The sequence below is a fragment of the Delphinus delphis genome, chromosome 19, assembly GCF_949987515.2.
Source record: "Delphinus delphis chromosome 19, mDelDel1.2, whole genome shotgun sequence".
NCBI classification, from domain to species: Eukaryota; Metazoa; Chordata; class Mammalia; order Artiodactyla; family Delphinidae; genus Delphinus; species Delphinus delphis.
The window spans coordinates 52,482,744-52,508,754 of NC_082701.1; the positions used below are offsets into that span (position 1 = coordinate 52,482,744).

At 47.7% G+C, this 26,011-nt stretch overlaps 1 protein-coding gene across 2 annotated transcripts in view; it reads left to right on the forward strand.

The window, feature by feature from the left end:
* USP43 (ubiquitin specific peptidase 43) overlaps positions 1–24,422 on the forward strand; it is a 62,495-nt gene extending 38,073 nt beyond the window's left edge. The window contains exons 9-15 of one of the 2 annotated variants that reach the window (XM_059997941.1): positions 1,730–1,833; positions 2,955–3,032; positions 3,825–3,951; positions 4,056–4,407; positions 6,530–6,688; positions 7,649–7,813; positions 22,550–24,422. In XM_059997941.1, the coding sequence (XP_059853924.1) occupies positions 1,730–1,833; positions 2,955–3,032; positions 3,825–3,951; positions 4,056–4,407; positions 6,530–6,688; positions 7,649–7,813; positions 22,550–23,595 (2,031 nt within the window). In that variant the 3' untranslated portion in view covers positions 23,596–24,422. The remainder of the gene's footprint in view (positions 1–1,729; positions 1,834–2,954; positions 3,033–3,824; positions 3,952–4,055; positions 4,408–6,529; positions 6,689–7,648; positions 7,814–22,549) is intronic. The other variant, XM_059997942.1, reaches the window with a different exon arrangement.
* The last annotated feature ends 1,589 nt before the right edge of the window (positions 24,423–26,011 follow it).

Here is a 26,011-nt window from a genome sequence, read left to right on the forward strand (position 1 = left end):
CTCAGAGCTCCCTGACTATGTTTTGGGTCACACGGTCTGTTACTGTTTCTTTGAAATATAATGTTTTCCTTCTCTTCTCCTGCCTGAATTCAACCTACATTTCATCAGTGTTTTTTTTGTTTGTTTGTTTTTTGCGGTACGCGGGCCTCTCACTGTTGTGGACTCACTGTTGTGGACTCTCCCGTTGTGGAGCACAGGCTCCGGACACGCAGGCTCAGCGGCCACGGCTCACGGGCCCAGCCGCTCCGCGGCATGTGGGATCCTCCCGGACCGGGGCACGAACCCGTGTCCCCTGCATTGGCAGGCGGACTCTCAACCACTGCACCACCAGGGAAGCCTTCATCAGTGTTTTTTAAGTAGAGATTTCTGCCACTTATCTTTGTCAGACTTTGTAAGGACATTTCATTTTTTTCTAGTCGTGGCCAAGGTCATCAGTGACAATTTTAAGAACTGTATTTCCATTGCTTGAAGAGACCATTGATTTTTTTTTTTTTTAGATATTGTGGTAAAATGTATGTAATGTGTATTGTAACCGTTCACAAATGTACACTAATTATATTCACCATGCTGCATAACCATCACCACTATACTCCCCAGATTTTTCACCATACCCACAAAAATTATATCCATTAAATAACAACTCCCCGTTGTCCCAACCCCTAGCCCGTGAGAACCTCCATTCTACTTTCTGTCTCTATGAATTTGGCTACTCTAGGGACCTCATATAAACAGAATCATAGGGCTTCCCTGGTGGCGCAGTGGTTGAGAGTCCGCCTGCCGATGCAGGGGACACGGGTTCGTGCCCCGGTCCGGGAAGATCCCACATGCCGCGGAGCGGCTGGGCCCGTGAGCCATGGCCGCTGAGCCTGCGCGTCCGGAGCCTGTGCTCCGCAATGAGAGAGGCCACAACAGTGAGAGGCCCGTGTAGCACAAAAAAAGTAAAGTAAAATAAAATAAAATAAACAGAATCATACAATATTTGCCCTCCTGTGTCTGGCTTATTTCACTAAGCAAAATATTTTCAAGGTCCATGCATGTTGTATCATGCATCTGAATTTTCTTCCTTTTGAGGGCTGAGTAATATTCCATTGTGCGTATATACCACATTTTGTTTATCCATCCATCTGTTGATGGATACTTGGGTTGCTTCTACCTGTTGACTATTGTGAATAAGGCTGTTTAAGGCTCACTTCAATTTCAGAAAAGTTAAAATATAAAAAAAGTGTCCATCTTAGAATAACAACATAGGTGGTATTTCTTTTACGCAGCTTATTTCGACATGTATAAATACTTATTTAGCATTTGAGACGTAAAATGCACACTAACTTGTTTTTAGATAATTGCCTCATTTTGGTAATCTGGTGACGTCAATAATCATCTTAATAAAGTAAATTAGCTGCTAATAATTAATGAACAGAATTGGTTTAATTCCCTATTAACTGTGCTAACATTTGTCCCAATTAAACCTGTGTTATTTTAAATCACTGCGTTCATTGTTTTGGAGAATTTAATGTGTTACACGGTATTAGGTCACTATGTTAAAAGGTATAGGGTGTATCTTCTAAAAAAACTGAAGCCTTTATATCTCTGGATTTGGAATAATTATTAAGGGCATATTCAAAATACACTATAAGCAAAAGGTTACATTTTTTGAGTAACTTCTTTGCACTTAACCGTCTGATTCACACCAACATGTGGGATGACCTGCTTCTTGTTCTTGGCCTGGCAGAACCTGGGGTCACTGTTCTCCATCCGGGTTGTGGGGCTGTCCCTGGCCTGCAGCTACTTGTCCCCAAAGGACAGCCAGCCCCTCTATCACTGGACAGTTGACAGGTAAGGGGATGTTCCAGACGTGGTAAGAGAATGCATACGTTCCTACCTGACTAGACTCCTTCAAGGCTGTGTATCAATAAGACTGATGACAATCTTAGCTGCCTTTGGTCTTCAGCACCAGCGCCTGGGTTAGGTCCTTATACACATTCTGTGCTTTCAACCCTCATGTCTAGAGCGGGACTGACGGCCACTTCAGAGATAGGGAGACACTGAGGTTCCCAATGATTAGTGAATTTACGCACATTCATGCGGCTGGTTAAGGACTGTGTACTTCCGTGAGCTCAAAACCTGTTTTTGAATCATCTTGGTGACAGTTAGGGACACATGTGACATCTCCACTTTTTTCTTGCAGTACATTCAAAAACTTCTTTTAGGTGCAGACCCTCCTGTCTGTCACTCGTATATATGTGTCTTGGTGGTGGTTGTTTTTTTTTTTTGGCCACGCTGCGTGGCTTGCAGGATCTTAGTTCCCTGACCAGGGATCGAACCCATGCCCCATGCAGTGGAAGCATGGAGCCCTAACCACTGGACCGCCAGGGAAGTCCCCATATGTGTCTTGTTGATTTCACATCTTCCAGTCTCTCCTTGTCCTGTCTCTTCCGCATTAAGGCCAGACAACCTCTTCTGAAATGGGCTGAGCCCAAGCAGCTGGAAAGAGCGATGGGTTGATTCACCCTGAGATTTTCTGGGTATGGGAGGGTCTGGAAGGGGAAGACCTTTTAGGTCGTGGAGGTGGACTGGAAGGTGCTCCTTTCACTGTGCAGTGGAGGAAAACCTAGCAGCTCATTTGAGGCATCATCAGAACTGGGTATTTGCTGAGGACGTTCAAGCAGAATGGCCTCCTCGACACTGAGAAGATGGCTGGGGCTGCAGTGGGAGGGCTGAGTCGTGGCCTTGCAGCCACCAAATCCTGGGAGCTCGTCAGCTCCCAGGGGAGCTGGGACAGAGCCTTCAGGGGTGGATTGAGGACCAAGTCTTCTGCAGACAGCACCTCCCCAGACCCCCGACCTCAGTTTCCATGCAGCTTTGGACATTTCTGTTGGGAACATCAGTCCTGGGGCTGGAGGAGAGAGTGGGAAGCAGACTCCATGCCTTTGATGGGCTCCCTGTTCTCTCATCAGGGCTCTGCACCTCAGGAGGCCGGGAGGCCCCCCGCACATCAAACTGGCCGTGGAGTGGGACAGTGGCACCAAGGAGCAGTGAGTCCAGCAGAGCCCAGCTCTGGCAGAGGGGACAGGGCCTGTCCGTGCAAACGGACCTTCCTGCGCCAGTTCCCCTGATGCGACAGTGGGGTGTATGATGCCCCCCGGATGCCGTGTGGCCCATTCCTCAGAGAAGCCCCAATGGCAATTGTCTGTATATAAACAACAGCGACAGGAGTAATAATAACGATGGCTGTGGGTGGTGTGAGTGGTGGTAACAGTCACAGTTGGAAATGGTGAGGTGACACTTACCCACTCACCCCGTGCCAGCCACTGCTCCGAGCCCTTTACATCCATGCAGTTTATTTCATGCATCAGTTCCTGTGCGGTAGGTCCGACACGAATCCACATCATCAGATGTGGAAACTGAGGCACAGAGAGGTTAAACGGTTGCTCAGTGTCACACAGCCCGTGCCTGGCAGAGCCGGGCTTTGAACCCACTGTCGCCTCAAGTCCATGCTCTTAATCACTCAGCGTGGCTGCTTCTCTAACACCGAGTGCATCTGCCCGACTTCGGGAAAGGACACTGTTCAGTCCGGCGAGTGTTTATTAATCTCCTGCTAGGTGCCAGGCCTTGCACCACGACATGAAACAAAAATGAGTAAGCCAAGGGCTCGGTCCCTCTCTGGGTCCGTGGGGGCACTGAGAAGTCCAGTAAAAGCGAGTGGGTGCCCTGGGAGCCCTGGGAAGGGGGCCTTTGCCTCCCGGGCAGATGCTTTGCACCCCGTTAGCTGGGAGTAGGGCCCCCTCAGGGGTGAGACCCTGCGTGGCCTCTGTCTGCTCCTGCAGCCTGTTCGGGAGCATCCAGGAGGAGCGGGTCCAGGACGCGGACAGCGTGTGGCGGCAACAGCAAGCCCACCAGCAGCAGAGCTGCAGCCTGGACGAGTGTTTCCAGTTCTACACCAAGGAGGAACAGGTCCCGCCCTGGGAGTCCACGCCCCTTCCGGCCCGGGGCCTGTCAGTGGGTGGGTCACGACCCCGGGGGGGCGTGGCTTACGGTCCCGGTGGCTTCCCTTCCAGCTGGCCCAGGACGATGCGTGGCGGTGTCCCCACTGCCAGGCCCTGCAGCAGGGCGTGGTGAAGCTGAGCCTGTGGACCCTGCCCGACATCCTCATCATCCACCTCAAACGGTTCTGCCAAGTGGGCGAGAGGAGAAACAAGCTCTCCACGCTGGTGAAGTTCCCGCTCGCCGGCCTCGACATGGCTCCCCATGTGGCCCAGAGAAGCACGGGCCCCAAGGCCTCCCCGGGCCCCTGGCCTCCTTCCTGGAAGCAGCCGGCCTGCCTGCCCACCAGCTACCCACCAGACTTCCTGTACGACCTGTACGCGGTCTGCAACCACCACGGCAGTTTGCAAGGTGGGCATTACACAGGTGAGCCTGCCTCACGGCCCGTGGCTGCGGCCCGGGCCTCCAGGTGCCCGGGGAAGGGGCACCCCTGGGATGCCGAGCTCGCTCGGGCCCTCGGCACCAGCTGACCCCTGACCCGGCGCACACCGGGCACCTGCCGGGGGTGGGGTGGTGGCGTCTGGTCCAAGCGTCCAGCGGAGTTCCGTGAGGGGTTGGAATAGAAAGTTAGTTACAGCCCGAGTTTTTGGCCGTGTCGGATACCAGAGGGTAGCTGTTGGAACCCAGAGAGTGCCATTGATCCTCGTCTGTGATTCAGCACACGGACTCCTACTTACCAGATTCGGTATCTTTTATTTCTGTGGGGTACCTTTAATTGTTAATCCCTCGGAGGGACTTGGAGAGAATGAAGGCTGGAAGGACAGAAACAGCTTGGCAGCTCGTTCAGTTGTTCATAATCGTGTACCTTGGTCTCTTCTAGAATAATATAAAGTATTTCATTTTTGAAAAAATGCTTGAGAATATTTCATTTTGGGGAAAAATGCTCTATTCCTAGTGCACTAATGAACCTGCAATTTGGAAAGCACCAGACTGTATAAAAATCCAGGATCATCACTCATTCATTCATTGAACAAATGTTTATGAAGTCCCATTCTATGCCAAACCCTGGGCTAGATGCTGGAGTCTCAGTGATGAACAAGACAGATAGGAGTCCTGCCCTCATGGGACTAATTTCAGACACAGACAATAAAAAGATGCTTGTCCCTTTAGTACTTTCCCTACTTGGTGTCATGGAAAGGTGATTGGTTGATGTGTCTGAGATACAGATAAGGCCTCCCTGAGGATGTTACCTTTTTAGGTCAAGAGCTGAAGGATGAGGTGGAACTAGCTGTGTGAATAATGGGGGGAAAACATGGGCAGAGCTACCAGCCTGCGTGAAGGCCCTGAGGCGGAGTTTGCGTGTTTAAGAATTGATGAAAGCCTGTTGTGGCTGAAGGGGAAAGTGACCTAAGATGGAGCTGGGTCTGGAGGCCCTGTGGGCCACGGGCAAGAGTTTGCACTTTTTTCAGAGGGTGATGGGAAGCCATTCAAAGGTTTTAGGCAGAGGAATAAAGACATAATCTAGTTCACAAACTGAGGTCTTAGCTCGAGCAGAGAATTGGGTAGTGCAAGAGTGGAAGTGGGAATTCCAGTTAGGAGGAAGTTTCTGGGGCTCAAGTGAGAGATGGTGTTGGCTGGGACTTGGGTGATGACAGGGTATTCAAGGCATATTTTGGAAAGAGGATCAGTGAGACTGGCTTTTGGACTCAACGTGGGGTGGAAGAGAAAAGGAGGAGCAGAGACGACCTTCTCCGTGCCCCCTTGGGCTGGTGCAGGAGCCAGTAAAGTGTGGCTTGTGGGCCACATCCAGTCTGGCACCCGTATTTGTACAGCCCATGAGTTAAAAGTGGTTTTTACATTCTAAAAAGTGGTTTAAAAAAAACCCAACCAAAACAACAAGAATACATGGCAGAGACCGTATGTGGCCATCGGGGACCTGCAAAGCCTAAAACGTTGTCTGTTTGGCCCATTACAGAAAAATGTTGGCTGACTTCCGAATTATGGTTATGGAATGGTTGTGGAATAGTTATGGAGCCATTTACTGAGATGTGGAGGGAAAGGAGAGGACTATTTCTCGTACTTGTTTAGAAGGTGGTGAGAATCTTATTTATGAACATTTTCTTAAATGTTTGACTGCAGTTCTTAGGTAGGAAAGAAGTGTACCATAATCCCAACTGCATATTTTCCTTGCGTACTGAATCAGAGACATGCATTTTGAAGGTCCTCAAAAGAACGGGGGTGGACATTGGCCTTATTGCCTGGGACTCGCATAAGTGTTATAAATCGAGACTCCCTCTTATTGGAGGTTTTGCCTGAACGGGCTCTACGACGTAAGGATTCAGCTTGTGTGGTAACAGCTCACTGGATCAGTGAGCATCTATCTGGGTGTGTAACTGGTTATCCTTGCTGATTCTGCCACATTCACTTCCGGCTAAAAGTGGTCCAGCGTTTCTATTACAAACGTCCGTTTTTCAGCCATGCCAGTGGGAAATGTCTTCCTGCTTTGGGGGGCTCCAGTAATGGGGACTTGGGGTTTGGACCTTCGCAGCCTACTGCCGGAACTCTCTGGATGGCCAGTGGTACAGTTACGACGACAGCACGGTGGAACCGCTTCTAGAAGATGAGGTCAACACGCGAGGGGCTTACATCCTGTTTTATCAGAAGAGAAACAGCATCCCTCCCTGGTCAGCCAGCAGCTCCATGAGAGGTAGGTTTTGCTGGTCCTTACAGGAGAGGGGAGGATTGGGAACGGGGAGGATGCTCTATCAGACATCGAGGCCCGGGAGAGGTTGGCAAGGATCTGAAAGAGGAAGCCTTGCTGCTACAGAGCGTGTAGAGCCCTACAGACTAGTGTCCCGTTTGCAAGGACGTGGGAGGGACATACTGAAATGCAAGAACGGGAAAAGGAATAAGATTCTGTGTCTGTGGCAAGATTCTGTATCTTGGGAGCATGGGATTCCATATTTCCGCTCCCACCCATGCTGAGCCAGGTCTTGATTAAAGTTGTGCAGTAGAACCCTGCATTAGTCCTGGTAGAAAGGGAAGGGCAGTTATAAGGGATGAGGGGCCTTGATAGGAAATAGTTACTTAACCACACCCCAGAGATAAGTTTATTAGACAACCTCCAGCTTGCTTGGCAGTCTGGAGATGGAAGAGAAGGGTCAAAACGCACCTTTTTGTGTGCCACATTTCACTCTGCGAACTAGCCATCCTTACTTAGGAGCGAAAGAACATTTTTAAAAAAATGACTCAGATCTTCTGGACCCAGATGGTTGGAAAATGGCCAAGTTAAACCAGATGCCCCAGCAGGTCTAAACCCACCGTCATGCAAAGTCTGCCTTCTTTTCACAGAAGGTAGACGTGGCGAGAGTGAAAAACATGCCACATTTAGAAAACTGGACTTGGCGACCAGTAATTTCACGAAAAGCCTTTCAGTTCTCATCAACATTCTGTCCTTTCTGTGCCCGAGTGCCTTTCCCTAAGTGTGTAGGCTTGGTCTCATGGTTCGTCAGTTATAGGTTCTCCTCCAGAGATTCAGTCTCGTTTCTGTAATTCCACTCTGGTTCTGTAGCTCCGGGCTCGGGGATGGGAATCTGGCCGTGAGAGGTGCCCGGGGGGCCCCGAAGGATGGAGGTGGGTCCAGCCTGCCCTCTCTGTGCTCCTACAGGTTCCACCAGTTCCTCCTTGTCCGATCACTGGCTCCTCCGGCTTGGGAGCAGTGATGGTAGCATGAGGGGCAGCCTGCTGTCCTGGAGCCCCACCCCCGGCCCAGCCCGGCCCCAGCTGCCTGGGCCTGCCTCCTGCACCAAGAGCCTCCCCAGCCAAGGAAAGGGTACGTTCGGTCACGTTGGTTAAACTCGCTGAGCTTGCTTTCATTCTCTGTAGCGACCGTCACTCCTCAGCTTTATGAAGGTGCTCGCACTTCACGGCTCGGAGCGTACAGAGTCCCTCGGTACGAGAGGTTTATTGATTTCCCAAATCGGGGCTCTCAGGACCTGGCCCGCCCCCTGCCCACTACCGTCTGTGCTCCCTGGAGCTGACCATCTAAAGGGGGCCCACAGCGCATCAACGAGTGAATGAATCTCATGACGGGGTGTAAAGCAGGGATGAGGGCGAGGAGGTGAATCATCAAGGGAAGAAGGTATCTAGGCCAGGGGTGGGGGAGAAGGGATGCAGAGGGCCCGTTAGGTAGGGCGGGTGGGGAAGGCCTTTCCGAGGAGGTGAGTTTGGAGCAGAGGCCTGAGTGCGAGTGAGTCCTGTGAAGTCTGGGCGTGTGCTCCGCACGGTCAGGGTGAGGGCTGTGAGGTGGGAGTGAGCGTGGGATGGGGGGTAGGGGGGTGCAGGAGAGACCAGAGCTGCGGCCAGAGTGACAGCAGGTAGTTGGGAGCGTGCCTTTGTCACATGGTACCAAGTCTGCATTGTATACCAATTGCGGGGGTGGGTGGGAGCTACTGGGAGATTTGAGCAGCAGGTCATCAATCTGATACTTTCGCAAAGCCTGCTTTAGGAAGTAGGAAGCCAGAAGGGCAGCTGAGAGGTCTGGCTGTGGTTTTCCAGGCGAGAGTGGGTGGTGGCTTCAATTAGTGGGTGAGGTATGAGGTGGTCAGATCCGGGGTATATTTGAAGATAGAGCTAACAGGATTTGCTGGTTTGGGGTGTGAGGGAGAGAGGAACCAAGGAGGACTCTTTGCTTGGTGTCCACATAACTAGGTGACCAGTAGTAGTACAGGTGGGAAGGGCTTGGTTGGCTAGGATGCAGGGTCTATTTTAGAGGGAAATCCAATGTTTGACATGGTTGTTTTGAGACTCCGGTAAGACTTCCAAATCAAGATGATAGCTAAGGAGTGGAGAAAAATATTTGAGGGTCATCACCACACGGATGGAGCCACAGGGCTGGCTGAGCTCTCGTAGGGAAATTATACAGATAGAAACAAGTAAAGACCTAAGACCAACCCTGGCGCTCTCCTACATCTAGAGGTTGAGCAAAGGCAGAGAGGACAGCACAGAAAACAGAGGAGTGGCCTGTGAAATAGGAAGAAAACTGGGCAAACATGGGTCACAGATGCAAAAAAGGGGAATCTTTCAAGGAGGAAGAAGCCAACTGTGTCACATACTGTTGAGAGGCTGAGTAGGATGAAGATGGGTAAGTGACCATCGGGCTGGAAGGTCACCAGTGACTTGCCAAGAGCATCTGTCACAGTTTGGAAAGAATGGAAGCTGTCAGTAACAGGTGGAAAAGAGCCTGGGTTAAAGAATTGACGGTGGATATGGGTTCCATCAAAGACTGTGATTTAAGAGGCAGTAGCTGCAGAGGAATGTGGGCTGCCAGCTCTTTGGGGTTTTCTTTGCCAAATAAGAACTAATGGAGCATGTTAGCATTCAGATGGTCCCGACTAGAGGGAAAATGTGATGATCATGCAGGAGGTAGAGGCAATAACTGCAGAAACAAACGTTTTCAGAAAAACGCACGTGTGTCTGTCCGTCCGTCCGTCTGCGCATCTTTAGCCTCCGTGTTCCTTCCATCAGGAGGTGGCAGCACATTCTGATTACTTTTAGTTTCCATGTTTCCTATTAGCACCTGATTTGGTTTCATAAATAAAAAAACTTTAATTGAAGTACCACGTATATACAGTAAAGTGTACTGATCACAAGTGTACATCTGATGAATTATCATACAACATACCCATGTAACTATCACTGAGATTAAGCAATAGAAAGTTCTAGGTCATCTCTACCTCCCCCCACCCCAACCCCGTATCCTTCTCAATCTTTACTGTTTCCCTCCTTTCCAGCAGGAAGTATTATTCTGACTTCTAACACATTGATTAGTTTTGCCTCGTTGGAAACTTTATATAAATGGAGTCACACATTCTTTTTTTTTTTTTTTTTGGTACACGGGCCTCTCACCGCTGGGGCCCCTCCCGCCGCGGAGCACAGGCCCCGGACGCGCAGGCTCAGCGGCCATGGCTCACGGGCCCAGCCGCTCCGCGGCATGTGGGATCTTCCCGGACCAGGGCACGAACCCGCATCCCCTGCATCGGCAGGCGGACTCCCAACCACTGCGCCACCAGGGAAGCCCACACATTCTTTTTTCTTTGACTTTTTTTGTTCAAAATTATATTGGTGAGACGTATATTTGTGGTATGTATCAATGCCTTTTTCATTTTATTCCATTTATCAGAAACAAAAAAACAGGGCTTCCCTGGTAGCGCAGTGGTTGGGAGTCCGCCTGCCGATGTAGGGGACACGGGTTCGTGCCCCGGTCCGGGAGGATCCCACATGCCGCGGAGCGGCTGGGCCCGTGAGCCATGGCCGCTGAGCCTGCGCGTCCGGGGCCTGTGCTCCGCGGCGGGAGGGGCCCCAGCGGTGAGAGGCCCGCGTGCCGCAAAAACAAACAAACAAACAAAAAACACAAACCAACCCAAAATAACTCAGACACATAAAGTTTGTTACCGAGTGTAAGCTTGTACTGCTCACGGCATGACAGGCCAATAGATCAAGAGACCATAGTGTTGGCGCAAGGAATAGCGACTTTATTTGTTAAGCCAGCAGGCCGAGAAGATGGTGGGTTCGTGCCGCAAAGAACCATCTACCCAAGGTAGAAATCAAGCTTTCCTTATACTAAAAGGGGAGGGGGTGTGGCTGGTCCTTGCACACTTCTCAGGGCAGGAATCCTTTGTTCTTGCAGCTGCCCAGGTAGGTCTGGTCACAATGTTCCTATAAACCTCCAACAAGAGAATTGTTATTTTCTGTTCTGCAACTTTTTATCTCTACATGAATGGAAAATTGTTATACCTTTAAAGGTCAGTGCCTTGAAAATGGGCTATATTTCAGGCTCTAGGCAATATTCTTTTACAAAAGGTGCAGAGCCAGCATGACTGAGATAGGCAACAGAGCACAAGGGTTACAGCTGAAGAAATAGATCCAACATGGGGTCATGTTTGCTCTCTGTTACAGGTTCTCTGCACGGCAAGTTTAATTGTACATATCAGAGAGAGAGAGAAAGAGAGATTGTTGTCTATTGACTGTTGACCATTGTCAATAAAAAAGCAAAAGCAGGCATTTGGAAAAGAAATCATGATGGGTAGGGTGGGGAGAACCACCTTATGTGCGAGGGGTTCACAGATGGGCTGGATTTGATCTCAGAGGCTGACCTGGAGAAGTTTGGCTTGATCGTCAGGGGAAGCACTTTGAGTCGTTAGTGATTTCCGGATTCTTGAGTTATTTGTGGATTCTCCAAAAATCCACACACGTTTTGTGGTGAAGACACGTGACGGACTGTCTTTGGGAAACGTCTGCTGGTGTCCTTTTGCACCCTGATGGGGTGCTCCACTTGCCTCATCAAAACCTCCCACATTGTAGGAATAGATTACATTTTGCTTATTTGTTCCATTGTGGTTGGATATTGGGGTTGTTTCCGTTTGGGGCTATTACTAGTAGTACGGCTATGACCATTTTTGTTCATGCCTTTCTGTTGTACGTACGTCTGCATTTCTGTTGGCTGTTTACCTGGGAGTGAAATTGTTGGCGTGTTTGTGTGTTTCTTCGTCAGCTACTTATTCCTTTACACTTTAAGTTACTGTTCTATCAAAGTAGCTACCACAGTTCCTGGTGTGTCCCAGGCTCTTGTTACATATTTGAGAGGGAATAAATATGATGATAGAATTTTTTTTTTATAAATTTATTTATTTTTGGCTGCGTTGGATCTTCATTGCTACCGGCGGGCTTTCTCTAGTTGCGGCGAGCGAGGGCTACTTTTCGTTGCGGTGCGCGGGCTTCTCACTGCGGTGGCTTCTCTTGTTGCGGAGCACGGGCTCTAGTCACGTGGGCTTCAGTAGTTGTGGCATGCAGACTCTAGAGCACAGGCTCAGTAGTTGTGGTGCCCAGGCTTAGTTGCTCCACGGCATGTGAGATCTTCCCAGACCAGGGCTTGAACCCGTGTTCCCTGCATTGGCAGGCAGATTCTTAACCACTGCGCCACCAGGGAACTCCCCTGATGATAGAATTTTAAAGCGGCAGGTGGTTTTAGATTGTCATGGACTCCAACCCTCTGGTTATTATGGTTTATGTATCGAATTTTGGTGAATTATTCCTCCATGTTCAGCATCTTGGCTCCCAGTATCTCACTATTAGACAGAAGGCTGATTGCACCACTGCCCCCTGCAAATCACAGCGGTCTGATTTCCTTAGGATCCGCTCTGTGTTGGCGTACTATTTCACGCATTATATTCTGACTCACCCTGTCTGGGCGTTTCTTTTCCCTTCACATTTTTATGACTGCACATTTAGGGTAGTGTCTGGTGAACAAAAAAAGGCATTCCTTTCCCAGCTTGTCCATCCCCCATCAGCGTGAGCCACTGACAGGCTCATAAATTCATCCCAGTTCTGTCCAGAGGCATAGGACCTTGGGCCATTTCTCAGTTCTCCCAAGAAGAAATGTGTTTCACACCCCTTAAGGAGGCAACTTCAAAAGATGGCCAACTTTTCAGCAGGGTACTCAGACAGGCGTCAGGCATAGCTCCAGAAAACTCCCCAGAGAGACAGAGAGGGCTGGGATGGGAGGAGAAGTAATATTGCAGAATAACTGTCCTCCGGACCCTTGCAGGCATGTTACTTATCTCACCTACTCATTCAGAACTCTGGGAGAGGTGAAATGATAGCCCTTTTACCAAGGAGAAAGCTGAGCCCCGGACGTAACGACGTAACCAGTCACAAGCTCACCTGGGAAGTAACCGGGCTGCACATAGACCTGCTCCCTCTGGCTGCCAGAGTCCTGGCTCTGTGGCTCTTAGCTTTTGCACAGCAAAGGAAACCATAAACAAGACCAAACGACAACCCTCAGAATGGGAGAAAGTATTTGCAAATGAAGCAACTGACAAAGGATTAATCTCCAAAATATACAAGCAGCTCATGCAGCTCAATAACAGAAAAACAAACAACCCAATCCAAAAATCGGCAGAAGACCTAAATAGACGTTTCTCCAAAGAAGATATACAGACTGCCAACAAACACGTGAAAGAATGCTCAACATCATTAGTCATTAGAGAAATGCAAATCAAAACAATGAGGTATCATCTCACACCAGTCAGAATGGCCATCATCAAAAAATCTAGAAACAATAAATGCTGGAGAGGGTGTGGAGAAAAGGGAACCCTCTTGCACTGCTGGTGGGAATGTGAATTGATACAGCCAATATGGAGAACAGTATGGAGGTTCCTTAAAAAACTACAAATAGAACTACCATACGACCCAGGAATCCCACTACTGGGCATATACCCTGAGAAAACCATAATTCAAAGAGTCATGTACCAAAATGTTCATTGCAGCTCTATTTACAATAGCCAGGAGATGGAAACAACCTAAGTGTCCATCGTCGGATGAATGGATAAAGAAGATGTGGCACATATATACAATGGAATATTACTCAGCCATAAAAAGAAACGAAATTGAGTTATTTGTAGTGAGGTGGATGGACCTAGAGTCTGTCATACAGAGTGAAGTAAGTCAGAAAGAGAAAGGCAAACACCGTATGCTAACACATATATATGGAATCTAAGAAAAAAAATGTCATGAAGAACCTAGGGGTAAGACGGGAATAAAGACACTGACCTACTAGAGAATGGACTTGAGGATATGGGGAGGGGGAAGGGTAAGCTGGGACAAAGTGAGAGAGTGGCATGGACATATATACACTACCAAACGTAAAATAGATAGCTAGTGGGAAGCAGCCGCATAGCACAGGGAGATCAGCTCGGTGCTTTGTGAGCACCTAGAGGGGTGGGATAGGGAGGGCAGGAGGGAGACGCAAGAGGGAGGAGATATGGGAACATATGTATATGTATAACTGATTCACTTTGTTATAAAGCAGAAACTAACACACCGTTGTAAAGCAATTATACTCCAATAAAGATGTTAAAAAAAAATTCCAAATTCAAGGCTATTCCTTTTAGACATTGCCAGAGCCTCCCTTCCAAAGGGAGCATTCCCTCTTGGAGTCTGAATATAATGGTGATAGATTTGAAACCTGTTTGAGAAGCTCTGAGATGGTTGAAAATCCAGCTTTATTTTGCTGTTAATACTAAGCCCGGGGCGAGATCAAAATCCAGCACATAGGCTGTCAACAATGATTGGTACTAACTCCTCTCCCCACGAGTATGTGGGAGACTTTTTTTTACTGTCAAAATGAGTAGAGGGCATGATTGGCATTTAGTCCCCAGGGGGCAGGGATGCTAAATGTCTTGCAATGCCCAGGGATGGTACCATGTGGTACAGACCTGTCCTTCCCAAAGCCAGCAGTCCCCTGTAGAGAAACACTGATAGCTTGGCACCTTCATCCTTCTGGTAGCTCTGGTTATGGGGACCTCATAATAACGAAGGCATTTTAAAACAAAAATAAACAGATCCAAGTTTTGTGGGGTATGCAACTTAAGTAATTGGGGATGGGTATTGGGAGAGGCTCTATAAGAAAAAGGACAAAGAAATACCTTACTTTTTCAATTGTTATAAAAACATGACCATGTGAAAAAATTGCTGAAGGCCTTTGCAGAGGAGGAGCCCTGAGACTAAAGCGTTTCGGTGTCAGTGCTCCTGATGGTAAATTTCCTCTATGGCTTTATTGAGCCTCAAAGGTTTTGTTTTTCTTTTTCAGTGCTTTCCAAATAGTATGTTGTTTCAGTTTTGATTTCCTCTTTGATCTAAAGGTTATCTGGGTGTCAAGTATTTAAGAGGTTTTGGTCACCCTTTTATTCTTTATGTCTAATTTTATGACTTGTGATCCAAAAATGTGGTTTTCAAAAACGATTCCCTTTTTGTGATCAAGTAACTGCGTGATGGTTATTTTGTCAGTGTTCCGTGTATACACAAAATAATGTACATTGTCTTCTGAGGAATGTGAGCTTTATTAAATTAGGTGGGTTGATTGTTGCATTCCATTTCCCTATGTCTTTTTGTTTTTTAATTGATGTACAGTTGATTTATAATGTTGTGTTAGTTTCTGGTGTACAGCAGAGTGATTCAGTTTTAAATATACATATACATATGTTCTTTTTTGTATTCTTTTCCATTATTGAATATAGAATAAGATACTGAATATAGTTCCCTGTGCTATAAAGTAGGACCTTATTGTTTATTTTATATATAGTAGTTTGTATCTGCTAATCCCAAACTCCGAATTTATCCCTCCCCCACCCCCTTTCCCCTTTGGTAATCATAAGTTTGCATTCTCTGTCTGTGAGTCTGTTTCTGTTTTGTAAATAAGTTCACTTGTGTCATATTTTAGATTTGACATATAAGTGATATCATATGCTAGTTGTCTTTGTCTGACTTACTTCACTTAGTATGATAATCTCTAGGTGCATCCATGTTGCTGCCAATGGCATTATTTCATTCTTTTTTATGACTGAGTGGTATTCTATTGTATATATGTACCACATCTTGTTTACGCATTCATCTGTCGATGGACATTTAGGTTGTTTCCATGTCTTGACTATTGTAAATAGTGCTGCAGTGCACATAAGGATGCATGTATCTTTTCAAATTAGCTTTTACTCAGGGTATATGCCCAGGAGTGGAATTGCTGGGTCATATGGTAGTTCTGTTTTTAGTTTTTAAAGGAACCTCCATACTGTTCTCCGTAGTGGCTGCACCAATTTACATTCCCACCAACAGTGAAGGAGGGTTCCATTTTCTCCACACCCTCTCCAGCATTTATTAAGTTTTTAACTTAATAAATGCTGGAGAGGGTGATAGCTCATTGTAGTTTTGATTTGCATTTCTCTGATAATTAGCGATGTTGAGCATCTTTTTTTTTTTTTTTTTTTTTTTTTTTTGCGGTACGCGGGCCTCTCACTGTTGTGGGAGGTACGCGGGCCTCTCACTGTTGCATTTCTCTGATAATTAGCGATGTTGAGCATCTTTTTTTTTTTTTTTTTTTTTTTTTTGCGGTACGCGGGCCTCTCACTGTTTCTCTCCCCCACTGTGGAGCACAGGCTCCGGACGCGCAGGCTCAGCGGCCATGGCTCATGGGCCCAGCCGCTCCGTGGCATGTGGGATCTTCCCAGACTGGGGCACGAACCCGTGTCCCCTGCATCGGCAGGCAGACTCTCAACCACTGCACCACCAGGGAAGCCCTGCTTAATGCTTTTAATCATAAATTCTACTTTGTTTGAGATGAATAATTCCACCCCTTCTTTCTTTCTTCTTGCTTGCATTTGCCTGGTGTCATTTTGCCCTTCTCTTTTACTTTATAAACCTCTCTTTTTGAGTTAGTTTTAAGTGGTTTCTGAGAAATAGTATGTTGCTGTGTTTTGTTTTGTTTTTTAAATGTAAAAAATTCAAAGCCTGTCTAACAAGGGAAACTTCAGTCCATTCATGCTTAAAATCAACTACCAAACTTGATTTCATGTCATTTTATATTTTTTTGTACATTTTCTCATAGAGATTTATTTTTATTTAAGTAAAGTTGATTTACAGTATCGTGTTAGTTTCAGGTATACACAGCACAGTGATTCAGTTATATATATATGTTCTTTTTTTAAAAAATAAATTTATTTATTTATTTTTGGTTGCTTTGGGTCTTCGTTGCTGCGGGTGGGTTTTCTCTAGTTGTGGCGAGCGGGGGCTACTCTTCGTTGCAGTGCGTGGGCTTCTCTTGTTGCAGAACACGAGCTCTAGGCACGGGGGCTTCAGTAGTTGTGGCACATGGGCTCAGTAGTTGTGGCTCTTGGGCTGTAGAGCCCAGGCTCAGTAGTTGTGATGCACGGGCTTAGCTGCTCTGCGGCATATGGGATCTTCCTGGACCAGGGCTCGAACCTGTGTCCCCTACATTGGCAGGCGGATTCTTAACCGCTGCGCCACCAGGTAAGTCCTATATATACATATATATATATATATATGTATATATATATATATATATTCTTCTTTGGATTCTTTTCCCTTATAGGTTATTACAAAATATTGATATAGCTCCCTGTGCTATACAGTAGGGCCTTGTTGGTTATCTATTTGATATATAGTAGTGTATATACATTCATTTCATTAAAAAAATATTTCTATCACCAATTCTTTTTTCTTATTTTTACTGATTTGATCATGTTGCTGTGTGTTCCCTTTTTTCCCCTGGTTCAGTGGGAAGTGCTATTCTTTCCCGTCTTGTTAATTCTTACCTCATGCTTCCCTATATTTAAAATCAAAGGCATTTTCCAGTTATCATATGGATACGAGAAGCCTGCTGTTTCCTGCGAGTCGTTCTGTTTCATCACTGCCTTTTCTCTTTTCGCTGATGAGACCTGTTAATGCTTCCGTGTCATTCCCCCCAGATGAGAGCTTTGAGACGCTTTCCCAGGCTCTCTCTGGTCTGTTTCAACAGCACCCCCTCGTCAGTCCCCAGTTCTTAGATTTTGCTGAGATGGTTTCCAACTCTGTTCCAGACTGTAATCAGAATTACTCTTGCTGTCCCTTTCCTGTCCCAAACACACCAGCTTAACTTCATGTAACACATCCTAAGACCACCTGTCCCCTGTGAGGATGGATGGTACACGATTGCACTGGGCACCGCTGTCTGTCTTCTTTTCATCACCTTCTATCTTCAGGTCTCGGTGCTGATTTTTAGTGTTTGGTCAGAATTCTTTTCAGGTATGCATAACATGCTCTTCCTCTGCAGAGCCAGAAATATTTTCTTTTCCCGGGGAGTGAATGGCAGATTGACTGGTGAAGGGCTCTTGGGTTGCAGTCCTTTTCTTTCGGGCATCTGTGGATGTTTTCCCACGGCCTACGAGGCCCCAGGGTTGCAGGTGAGAAGTTCTTCTTTTTCACATGAGAGTCACTTGTTCTTTCTGGCTGGAAGCTTTTAAAATTCTGTCTTTGACCTTGGAGTTTAGAAATTCTCCCAGAATATCCCTGGGTCTGTGTTTTTTCCTCAAACCTGCCTGGGACTTGTGGAGGCCTCTCCTTCTACAGATGCAGACTTTTCTTTAGGGAAATGCTGTTTTTGTTTAATTATTGTCTTGCCTGCTTTTCAGATCCCTATTATTTGCCTCTTGGGTCTCCTAGATCTGTCCTCCAAGTCTCTTAGCTTTTCCCTGTGATTTTCTATCGCTTTGTCATTTTGCTCTATGGCATGAAACATTGCTTTCACAATTATAAAATTTGTGAAATTTACCAAATGTCATAAATTTCAAGATCGCTTCAGGCCACTAATATGAGTCTTAACAGTGACCCTGCCTGCCTTCAGTTCATTTACTGAATTTTAAAACCTGGAAGTCACATTCTTCAGTCTCCTGTTGTTCTGCACTTGAATCTCCTTGACAGTTTTATTTTGTCTCTTTTTCTTTAACGGCTCAAAAGGGCCTGTTCTGATGGTTCCGTTCATTCTTTTTTTTTTTTTTAAACAGAGAACAGGAGTATTTATTTTTTAATTTATTTATTAATTTATTCATTTTTGCTGTGTTGGGTCTTCGTTTCTGTGCGAGGGCTTTCTCTAGTTGTGGCAAGTGGGAGCCACTCTTCATCGCAGTGCATGGGCCTCTCACTATCGCAGCCTCTCTTGTTGCGGAGCACAGGCTCCAGACGCGCAGGCTCAGTAGTTGTGGCTCACGGGCCTAGTTGCTCTGCGGCATGTGGGATCCTCCCAGACCAGGGCTCGAACCCACGTCCCCTGCATTAGCAGGCAGATTGTCAACCACTGAGCCACCAGGGAAGCCCCTGGTTCTGTTTATTCTTATTCTCTGACTGCCAGACCCCCTTAGGTGTGTTTTTATTTTTCTGTTTCTGCCTGTCGGGGCTTCCTTCCACCCTCTCCTGAGTGGCCGTGGTTCTTGGAATGATGGACGGGGCAGTGACCTTGGCTCCTGAGACAACCTTTCCCCTCGCCAGCCTTGTCCTGCCAGCTCAGTCACAGAAGTGGACAAGGCTCAGCTGTTGTGTGCAGCTTCTCCTCACTTTCTGGGGGACCCGAGAAAAGTTTAGGGGTCAAGCTTGCCCCAGGTTGCACTGTGCAACCAGAGACAGAGATGTCTGCAAATACAGGTTGGGGCTTAGAAAATGAAGGCCCCTAGTTAGGGCCCTTTTCTCCCTTGGTTACAGCCCTGGAGGCCTCTTTGCTGCTTCCCTGACCTGCTGAGCTTGCCTGTGCCTCAGGGCCTTTGCACTTGCTGCTCCCTCTGCCTGGAACCTGTTATCCCCAGATCTCCACGCGGCTTCCTCCCTTCTCTCAGGTCTCTCCTCACTGAGGACCCTCTATTTCCCCCTTACCCTGTCTTCTTCTTCATCCTAGCTCTTATCTCTACATCCCATGGGATGTATTTTTGCTTTTTTGTCAAGCCCAATAAGGAATAGGCACGTTGTACTTTATCCCTAGCTGTATCCCCAGCACTGCAAACAGTCCTTGGCACCCAGTAGGCTCTCATTAAATATTTATTGAGCGCATAAGTCGGGGACACCCTTGACGGGACGAGGAAAAGTCTTGTCCTGTTGCAGGTGGGCTGAGGATGGTGAGAAGAGCCCCCACCCCCTGCTCACAGCACACATAGTGAGGCCAGGTCGGTGACCGATTTCATTAGCCCAGGAGAAAAAGTCACAGAGGAGCAGATGTGGCATTTCCCAGCGCAGCGTCCACCGGCTCCAGGGCCCCTGTGTGGTGGGGTCTGGCTCCCAGGCTGCCCCGGAGCCATCTGTGTGAGCAGGGCTCTGGGGGACCCGGGAAGCTCCTGTGTATGCCCTGGGGCTTCTGCAACCTCAGGAAGCACTTAACCATTCATGTCCCCAGTGTGGCTTCAGCTTCTAGGCCCTTCCTGGTTCTCAAGCCAGACTCGGGGTGAGCAAGGCCACGGATTCCATGGTGGGAAAGGAAGCATAGCTCAGGGGTCTCTGAACTCCACCTCTGCCTCTAGCTCCCAGCATCCCTGGAGGTCTGGCTCCCCAGGGGAAGGGCTTACCATCCCCGCCCCCCCCAGAAGCAAGGTACTCGGTGAACAGTAAGTGCTGCGTCTGCTTGGGTGCTTTCCCATTCATTTCTCCTCGTAGCCAAAGCGCTCGCTCCCTCTCAGATCCAACAAACAGCATGAAATAAAATCATGATGGCCAAGGTGCTTTCTCACTGCATCTTGTGCAAGAGGAGCTGGGCGCTGCTGGGCACCTGTGTTTCCCGTGACATGAGCTGCCGCCCGGTGCTGGGTGCCCAGGGAGAAGGATGGAGAGCGGGTTAAGGCCGTGGCCAAGCCACCTGCCAGCTGCCCGGGCTGCAGGCTGGGCCTCCCATTCTGAAAGGCTGAATGTCACCGCTTTGTGACTCCTAACACAAAGCTGCTCTTTTTCTGCCCTTCCCAGGGCTGTGGACCAGGAACAAAACCTTCCCACGTGTCTCAGCCCCCAGAACGGTTTTTTTTTTTTTTTTTCTTTTCCTTCCAAGGTGTGGGAATTTAATGATGGAGCAACGACGTCAGTTGGGACTGGAATTACAAAGTGTTTGGGGTGAGATTGTGTCTGTGGATGGCTAATCTGAAGAAATACTTTAAAGAAAAAGAAAAATACCGAAGATTATCTGTGAAAAACCTGAAAGGCAAGATCCTCGGAACCTCAGAGATGCTATCAGATGCCTCGTGGAGCTGATGGGCCTTCCACGCCCTCGCCTCCTTGGCACCTCTACTGGCTGACGTCTGTGCGCTTTCCCTGCCGGCGCCTTTGACCTCCTGAGCCCCCCACCTGTGCCTCCGAGGACCCCGGTCCCTCTCCATACAGCTCAGAGGTTGGCTTTGGTGGCTGTGGTCCTGGCTCGTTTTGGAAGCTGACACGTGCTCCGTGATGAGAGTGGAGAGGCTGGTGCCCTTGACCCAGGCTGACTGTCCTTGTGCCACGTGGGCTTCAGCTGAAGATTTCTTTCTCAGTGGTGGCAGGCATCTCATAAATCAAGTGTCTTAATGGTACAATGGCCAATGACTTTTTAACTTTTTTTTTTTCTTTTTAATTGTGTCAAAATACACATAACAGAGAATTCCCTGCCGGTCCAGTGGTTAGCACTCTGCTCTTTCATTGCCGAGGTTCCCGGGTTCAATCCCTGGTCGGGGAACTAAGATCCCACAAGCCAGGGGAGAAAAAAAAAAACACCCCAAAACACATACCAGACTTTGTTTGCCATCTTAACGATCTTTAAGTGTACAGTTCAGTTGTATGAAGTACATTCACGTTGTCGTGTGGCCTGTAACCACCACCATCCCTGTAACTCTTTTCATCTGTAAATCTGGAACGCTATACCTGTTAAACACCAACTCCCTATTCCCTCCTTCCCCAGCCACCTTTATACTTTCTGTCTCTCTGATTTTAGCTGCTCAGAATACTTCACGGAGTGGAATCATATAGTATGTGTCTTTTTGGTGACTGACTATTTGGGGTCCCTTGAGATTCCATATGAATTTTAGGATGGGTTTTTCTGTTTCTGTTCAAAACCTCACGGCGATTTTCATAGGGATTGCGTCGAATCCATAGATCGCTTTGGGTAATATTGGCATTTTAACAATATTAAATCTTCCGATCCAGGAACACAGGATGTGCTTCCATTTATTTACGTCATCTTTCGCTTCTTTTGGCAATGTTTTCTAGTTTTCAGTGTACAAGTCACCTCCTTGGTTAAGTTAATGCCTAAGTATTTTATTCTTTTTGATGCTATTGTAAATAGAATTTTTGGGGGTAACTGATTGACTGTGTCTTAAAAAAAAAATACACAACCTGGGTATATGTCTGTTCCCTTTAGAAATGTTGAAATTGAGGAAAGAATTGAGAAGAAAATCAGAAATACACGGCACCCCCATGGTTCCCTCTACACCTTCTCATTTTATTTATTTAAGTATGGAGTATTTATTTCTCCATACTTCTTTGTATGTTTACACATGCACGCGTCATGCATATACACACACATCTACACATATACGTGTGTATATATTTTTGCAAGTTGGATTACTCTGTGTTTTTCTAGACTCTATTTCGCCCATAGCAATATATATCAAAAACATCTTTCTAACTATATACAGATGTTGCAAAACACACAATGGAGGTATAGCTGGCAGTTCTGAGAGAATTAAACACACAATACTTTTCTTTTTCTCTTCTTTTCTTTTTCTTATTTTGAGCCCAAGGTAGAATATCTGAGACTTGTGCACTGGATAAGTACAAGCACCTAATTTGACCTGAAAAAGCAGGGACTTTTGCTGAGCGTTCTGTTTCACGGCCATATATAAAGATGAATGAAAATGGTGTTAAATCTTAGGCTAGCTGCCTCAGAGACTGAGTATTCTCGGGAGTCTGCACTGCCTGGCATGCAGCTACCTTCGTTGGCACTGGCTTGCCCTGTGGCTTCACATATATAAATGGGTTCCGTGGAACAGTGGGTACAAACAGTGTTGCTCCCGAGGGCAGGAACCATAACGTCTCGTTCACTGCTGTGTCTCCAGCACCCAGGACAGTGCCTGATCCCTCAGAGGTGCATGGTCAGTGCTTGTTAGACAGACTGGCCTTGCAGCTACTCTTAACTGCGGCCGGAGGGATACTAGGGCACTGATGCTCTTGGTGTCTCTTTCAGGAGGCTTGGAGTCCAGGCCTTTGGCACGGGGTGTCCAAGGCCGCAGCATCAGCATGAAGGTGCCCACCCCTTCCCGAGCCAAGCAGGGGACCTTCAAGACCATGCCCCTCCGGTGGTCTTTTGGCTCCAGGGAGAAACCCCTGGGTGCCTCCGTCGAGCTGGTAGAGTACTTGGAGTCCAGACGGAGACCTCGGTCCACGAGCCAGTCCATCGTGCCGCTGCTGACGGGCACTGCTGGTGGGGATGAGAAGTCAGACGCCACCCTCTCCGCTAAGGGTGAAGATAGTGGGCGAGCCGGCGACAGAGTGCTGGCCGAAGCGCCCTGCCCCTCGGGCCACCCCGGCCGCTGCACGGTCCCTGGCAACTCAGATGGCCCGAATGCAGCAAGCAACCTCAAGGAAAACGCAAGTCAGGATATCAGGCTGCCCAGACAGTGTGACCTGCCCCTCACAGTGATGTCCTCAACAGACGGCGGGAAACGAGCCCGGCCGGAGGGCCAAAGGACCACAAGCTGTAAGGGAAGTGGCCTGGCGGGGAGCAGTGGCCAAACACCCTCCCCCAAGAAGGCTCCCAGCGCTGCGACGTTATCTAGAAACAGTGCAGACAGTTGCCCAAATACCTTTGGCAAGATGAGGGCTAATGTGGAGAGAAGGGACCCCGCAACAGACAGATTCCCACAGGGAACCCTCCCCTTTCTGAGGTCTGTGTTTTGGAAGAGGGAGAGCAGGAAGAGTGACAGGGCAGAGGCGGTGAGTGGCAGGCAGAGCCCAGCTGTGAATGAGCGGGCCCGGGGCTCGTCTCCATCCCTCAGGATTCGAGAGAGCCTGGCCAGGGGCCCCGCCAGCCCCCTGGAGAGGGACGTCCGGTCAGCGCCCAGCTCTCTGCGCCTCCCTCGCAAGGCCGGCAGGCTCCCGAGGGCCACTGCCCTTGGCACATCACAGAGGAGTGTCCCCGGGGAGCAGACTTCTTTCGGCACCTTGCCAAAGGTGAAGTACCACACGCTCTCCTTAGGTCGGAAGAAAACGTTGCCCGAGTCCAGCTTCTGACGGTGTGTGTTCCAGTGACGTGTGGAGCTGGCATCCTCGTTGACTCTGCACTGAGCTGCACCTGTGGGCAGCCTGTGTTGAGAGTGGGATTTGGGGAAGACAGTTGTCTTGTGACCCCTGAAAATAAAAATGTTTTGGTCTCCGCATCTAGATTTCCAACACCTCATTCCAAAAATACCTTGTTGGCTGCCTTTATGCCACCAGGCCACAAGAGGGCTTTAGTGCGTCAGCATAACCATTTCGAGGCAAGAACTGCTGTTTCGTTTAAATTTCAGGGCCTGAGTACTTTTACTAAGGAGTGATTGGATGTGGGCAAAACATAGAGCATAACTCTGTGAGGAAGCCTCGTTAATAAGAATCTTCAGTATCAAATCAAATATTGTTATTGGTTTCTCCTATTTAAACTTTTTTTTTGGGAAATAGCGGACTTAACAGGAACATCTTCTTTTCCTCTTGACGCTTCTGGGGGATAAAGCATTAAGGATGCCAAAAAAAAAAAAAAAAGGGGGATAGTGACACTAAAGCAGGATTCTAGGATAATGAGGTGGGAGAGAAATGATTCCGATTTTAGGAAAGTATTTAATATATAACAAAATAATTGTATTAAAAGTTTTTCAAGGTATTTAAAAAAGATAACTATTTTGATACTGGGAAAAAAGGAAGTTCTTTTTTAAAAAAAATTAACTATGGGATCTATGTACAATTTTAATAAAAGCTCATCTGTGGAACATGCAAATGACTGTCTGAATTATTCAAGTTGGACAAATGATCTTGTTTTGTTTCTGCTGCATAAACTTAGCTCATTGCTTTTTTTTTTTTTTTTACCATTTAACCATTTTTTAACATTGGAGTATAGTTGATTTACAATGTCATGTTAGTTTCAGGTGTACAGCACAATGATTCAGTTACACAGATGGATAGATGATAGATAGATGGGTAGATAGATAGGTATATTCTTTTTTAGATTCTTTCCCCTTATAGGTTACTACAAAATACTGAGTGTAGTTCCCGGTATATACGGTAGGTCCTTGTTTGTCATCTAACCTCGTTGCTGTTGATATCAGAAAGCCATCGATTGAGTTGTCTCTGAAAATTTTAAGTACTTTTAATTAAAATGATTTGCTGTTCTCTAAGGAGATAGAAGTCTCCCCAGGTCTCTCTCTGGAGGGCATGTACTTTCAAGGACTAGAGAGTCTGAGCCCGTCTCAACGGACCATCCCTTTGTTACCGACTAGGGTCCTTGGACTCCTTAATCAATAGAAGTTGATGAGAGGCCAGAGGAGGAGTTCAGGCAAGGCTTTATTGGGGCTCGTGCAGCAGCAGGAGGGAGTGAAAACAAGCAACAGGTGCCCTTGCTCGCTCCCTGAGGTGGGGTGAGCTGGTCCCTTAAATGGGGTGAGGGGGGGTTGGACCGGAGCGACGGCTCAGGTGGTCTGCCCACCCGCTTGGTGATGCCGTGTGCAGGGATCGTGTGCAGGACCCTGCTTTTCCTCCCCGCCCCTCAGAAGTGGCAGTCGCGTTTTGGCCTTTTTGTATCTTCTTGTTCATAATTTGCCCCAACTGCGCCTGCGTGCAGGTATTTTTAGTCTCTTATAGTTTCTTTGTATTCTGTTGCTAGAGGAGACATTTGTCCAGGTGCAAGCACTGCAGTAGAGGGTCCCGGGTCCCAGCCTGTCTCAGGTTGACTGTCCCCTATTGCCTAGAGCTTTGCACACTTTTCAGTAGCTCTTCTAACAAATATCCCCTCACTTCTTACCAAACAGCTGCTAAGGCTGATCCCAGTCCTGGGGCGTGACAGGTGAGGTTACTGGTGAGTCTAGTTCAACAGTCCATTTTCTAGAAATACTTCCTTTCTGATAGGAACCATGTGTTTAAGACACCCGACTCCAAAAATTAAGTTTTTCCTCGTATACACGGCATGACTCATTGGTGTGTCTCTGCTACTGTTCTTTTCTTGAGGAAGAATGAGGTTCCTTTTTATTCCCCATGAAAAAGGCTACGTAATTTTGAGCAACAGTTCCAAGATAGAAGGAACCGAGATGACAGAAGGAGAAAGCAGGGGGACCTGCCACCTGACCCCAGAGGGCAATGTGTGTATCAGTAGACCCACGTGCTTGCATTTCAAAAGAAGTCCGTGCTTTCTTCAAGTCTTAACTGATGCTGGGGAGGACGTAGCTGCCCTCTTGGGGGATGGGAGTCTAGGAGTCCTCCTGCTGTATCTGGTTCTTTTTCCTCTGTTGACACTCATTTGTCATCTTTCACTCCCATGCTCTTCCTAAGCCCAGCCTCACTTTCTTTGTCCCCTAAGGCATTGGGTTGTGACTCCGATGTGCATCCCCAGGCTTCTCCCTTTCGAATACCCTTGGATATCATGAGCAGGTCCCAACTGTTAGCAGCTTTCTCTGTAATACACCAC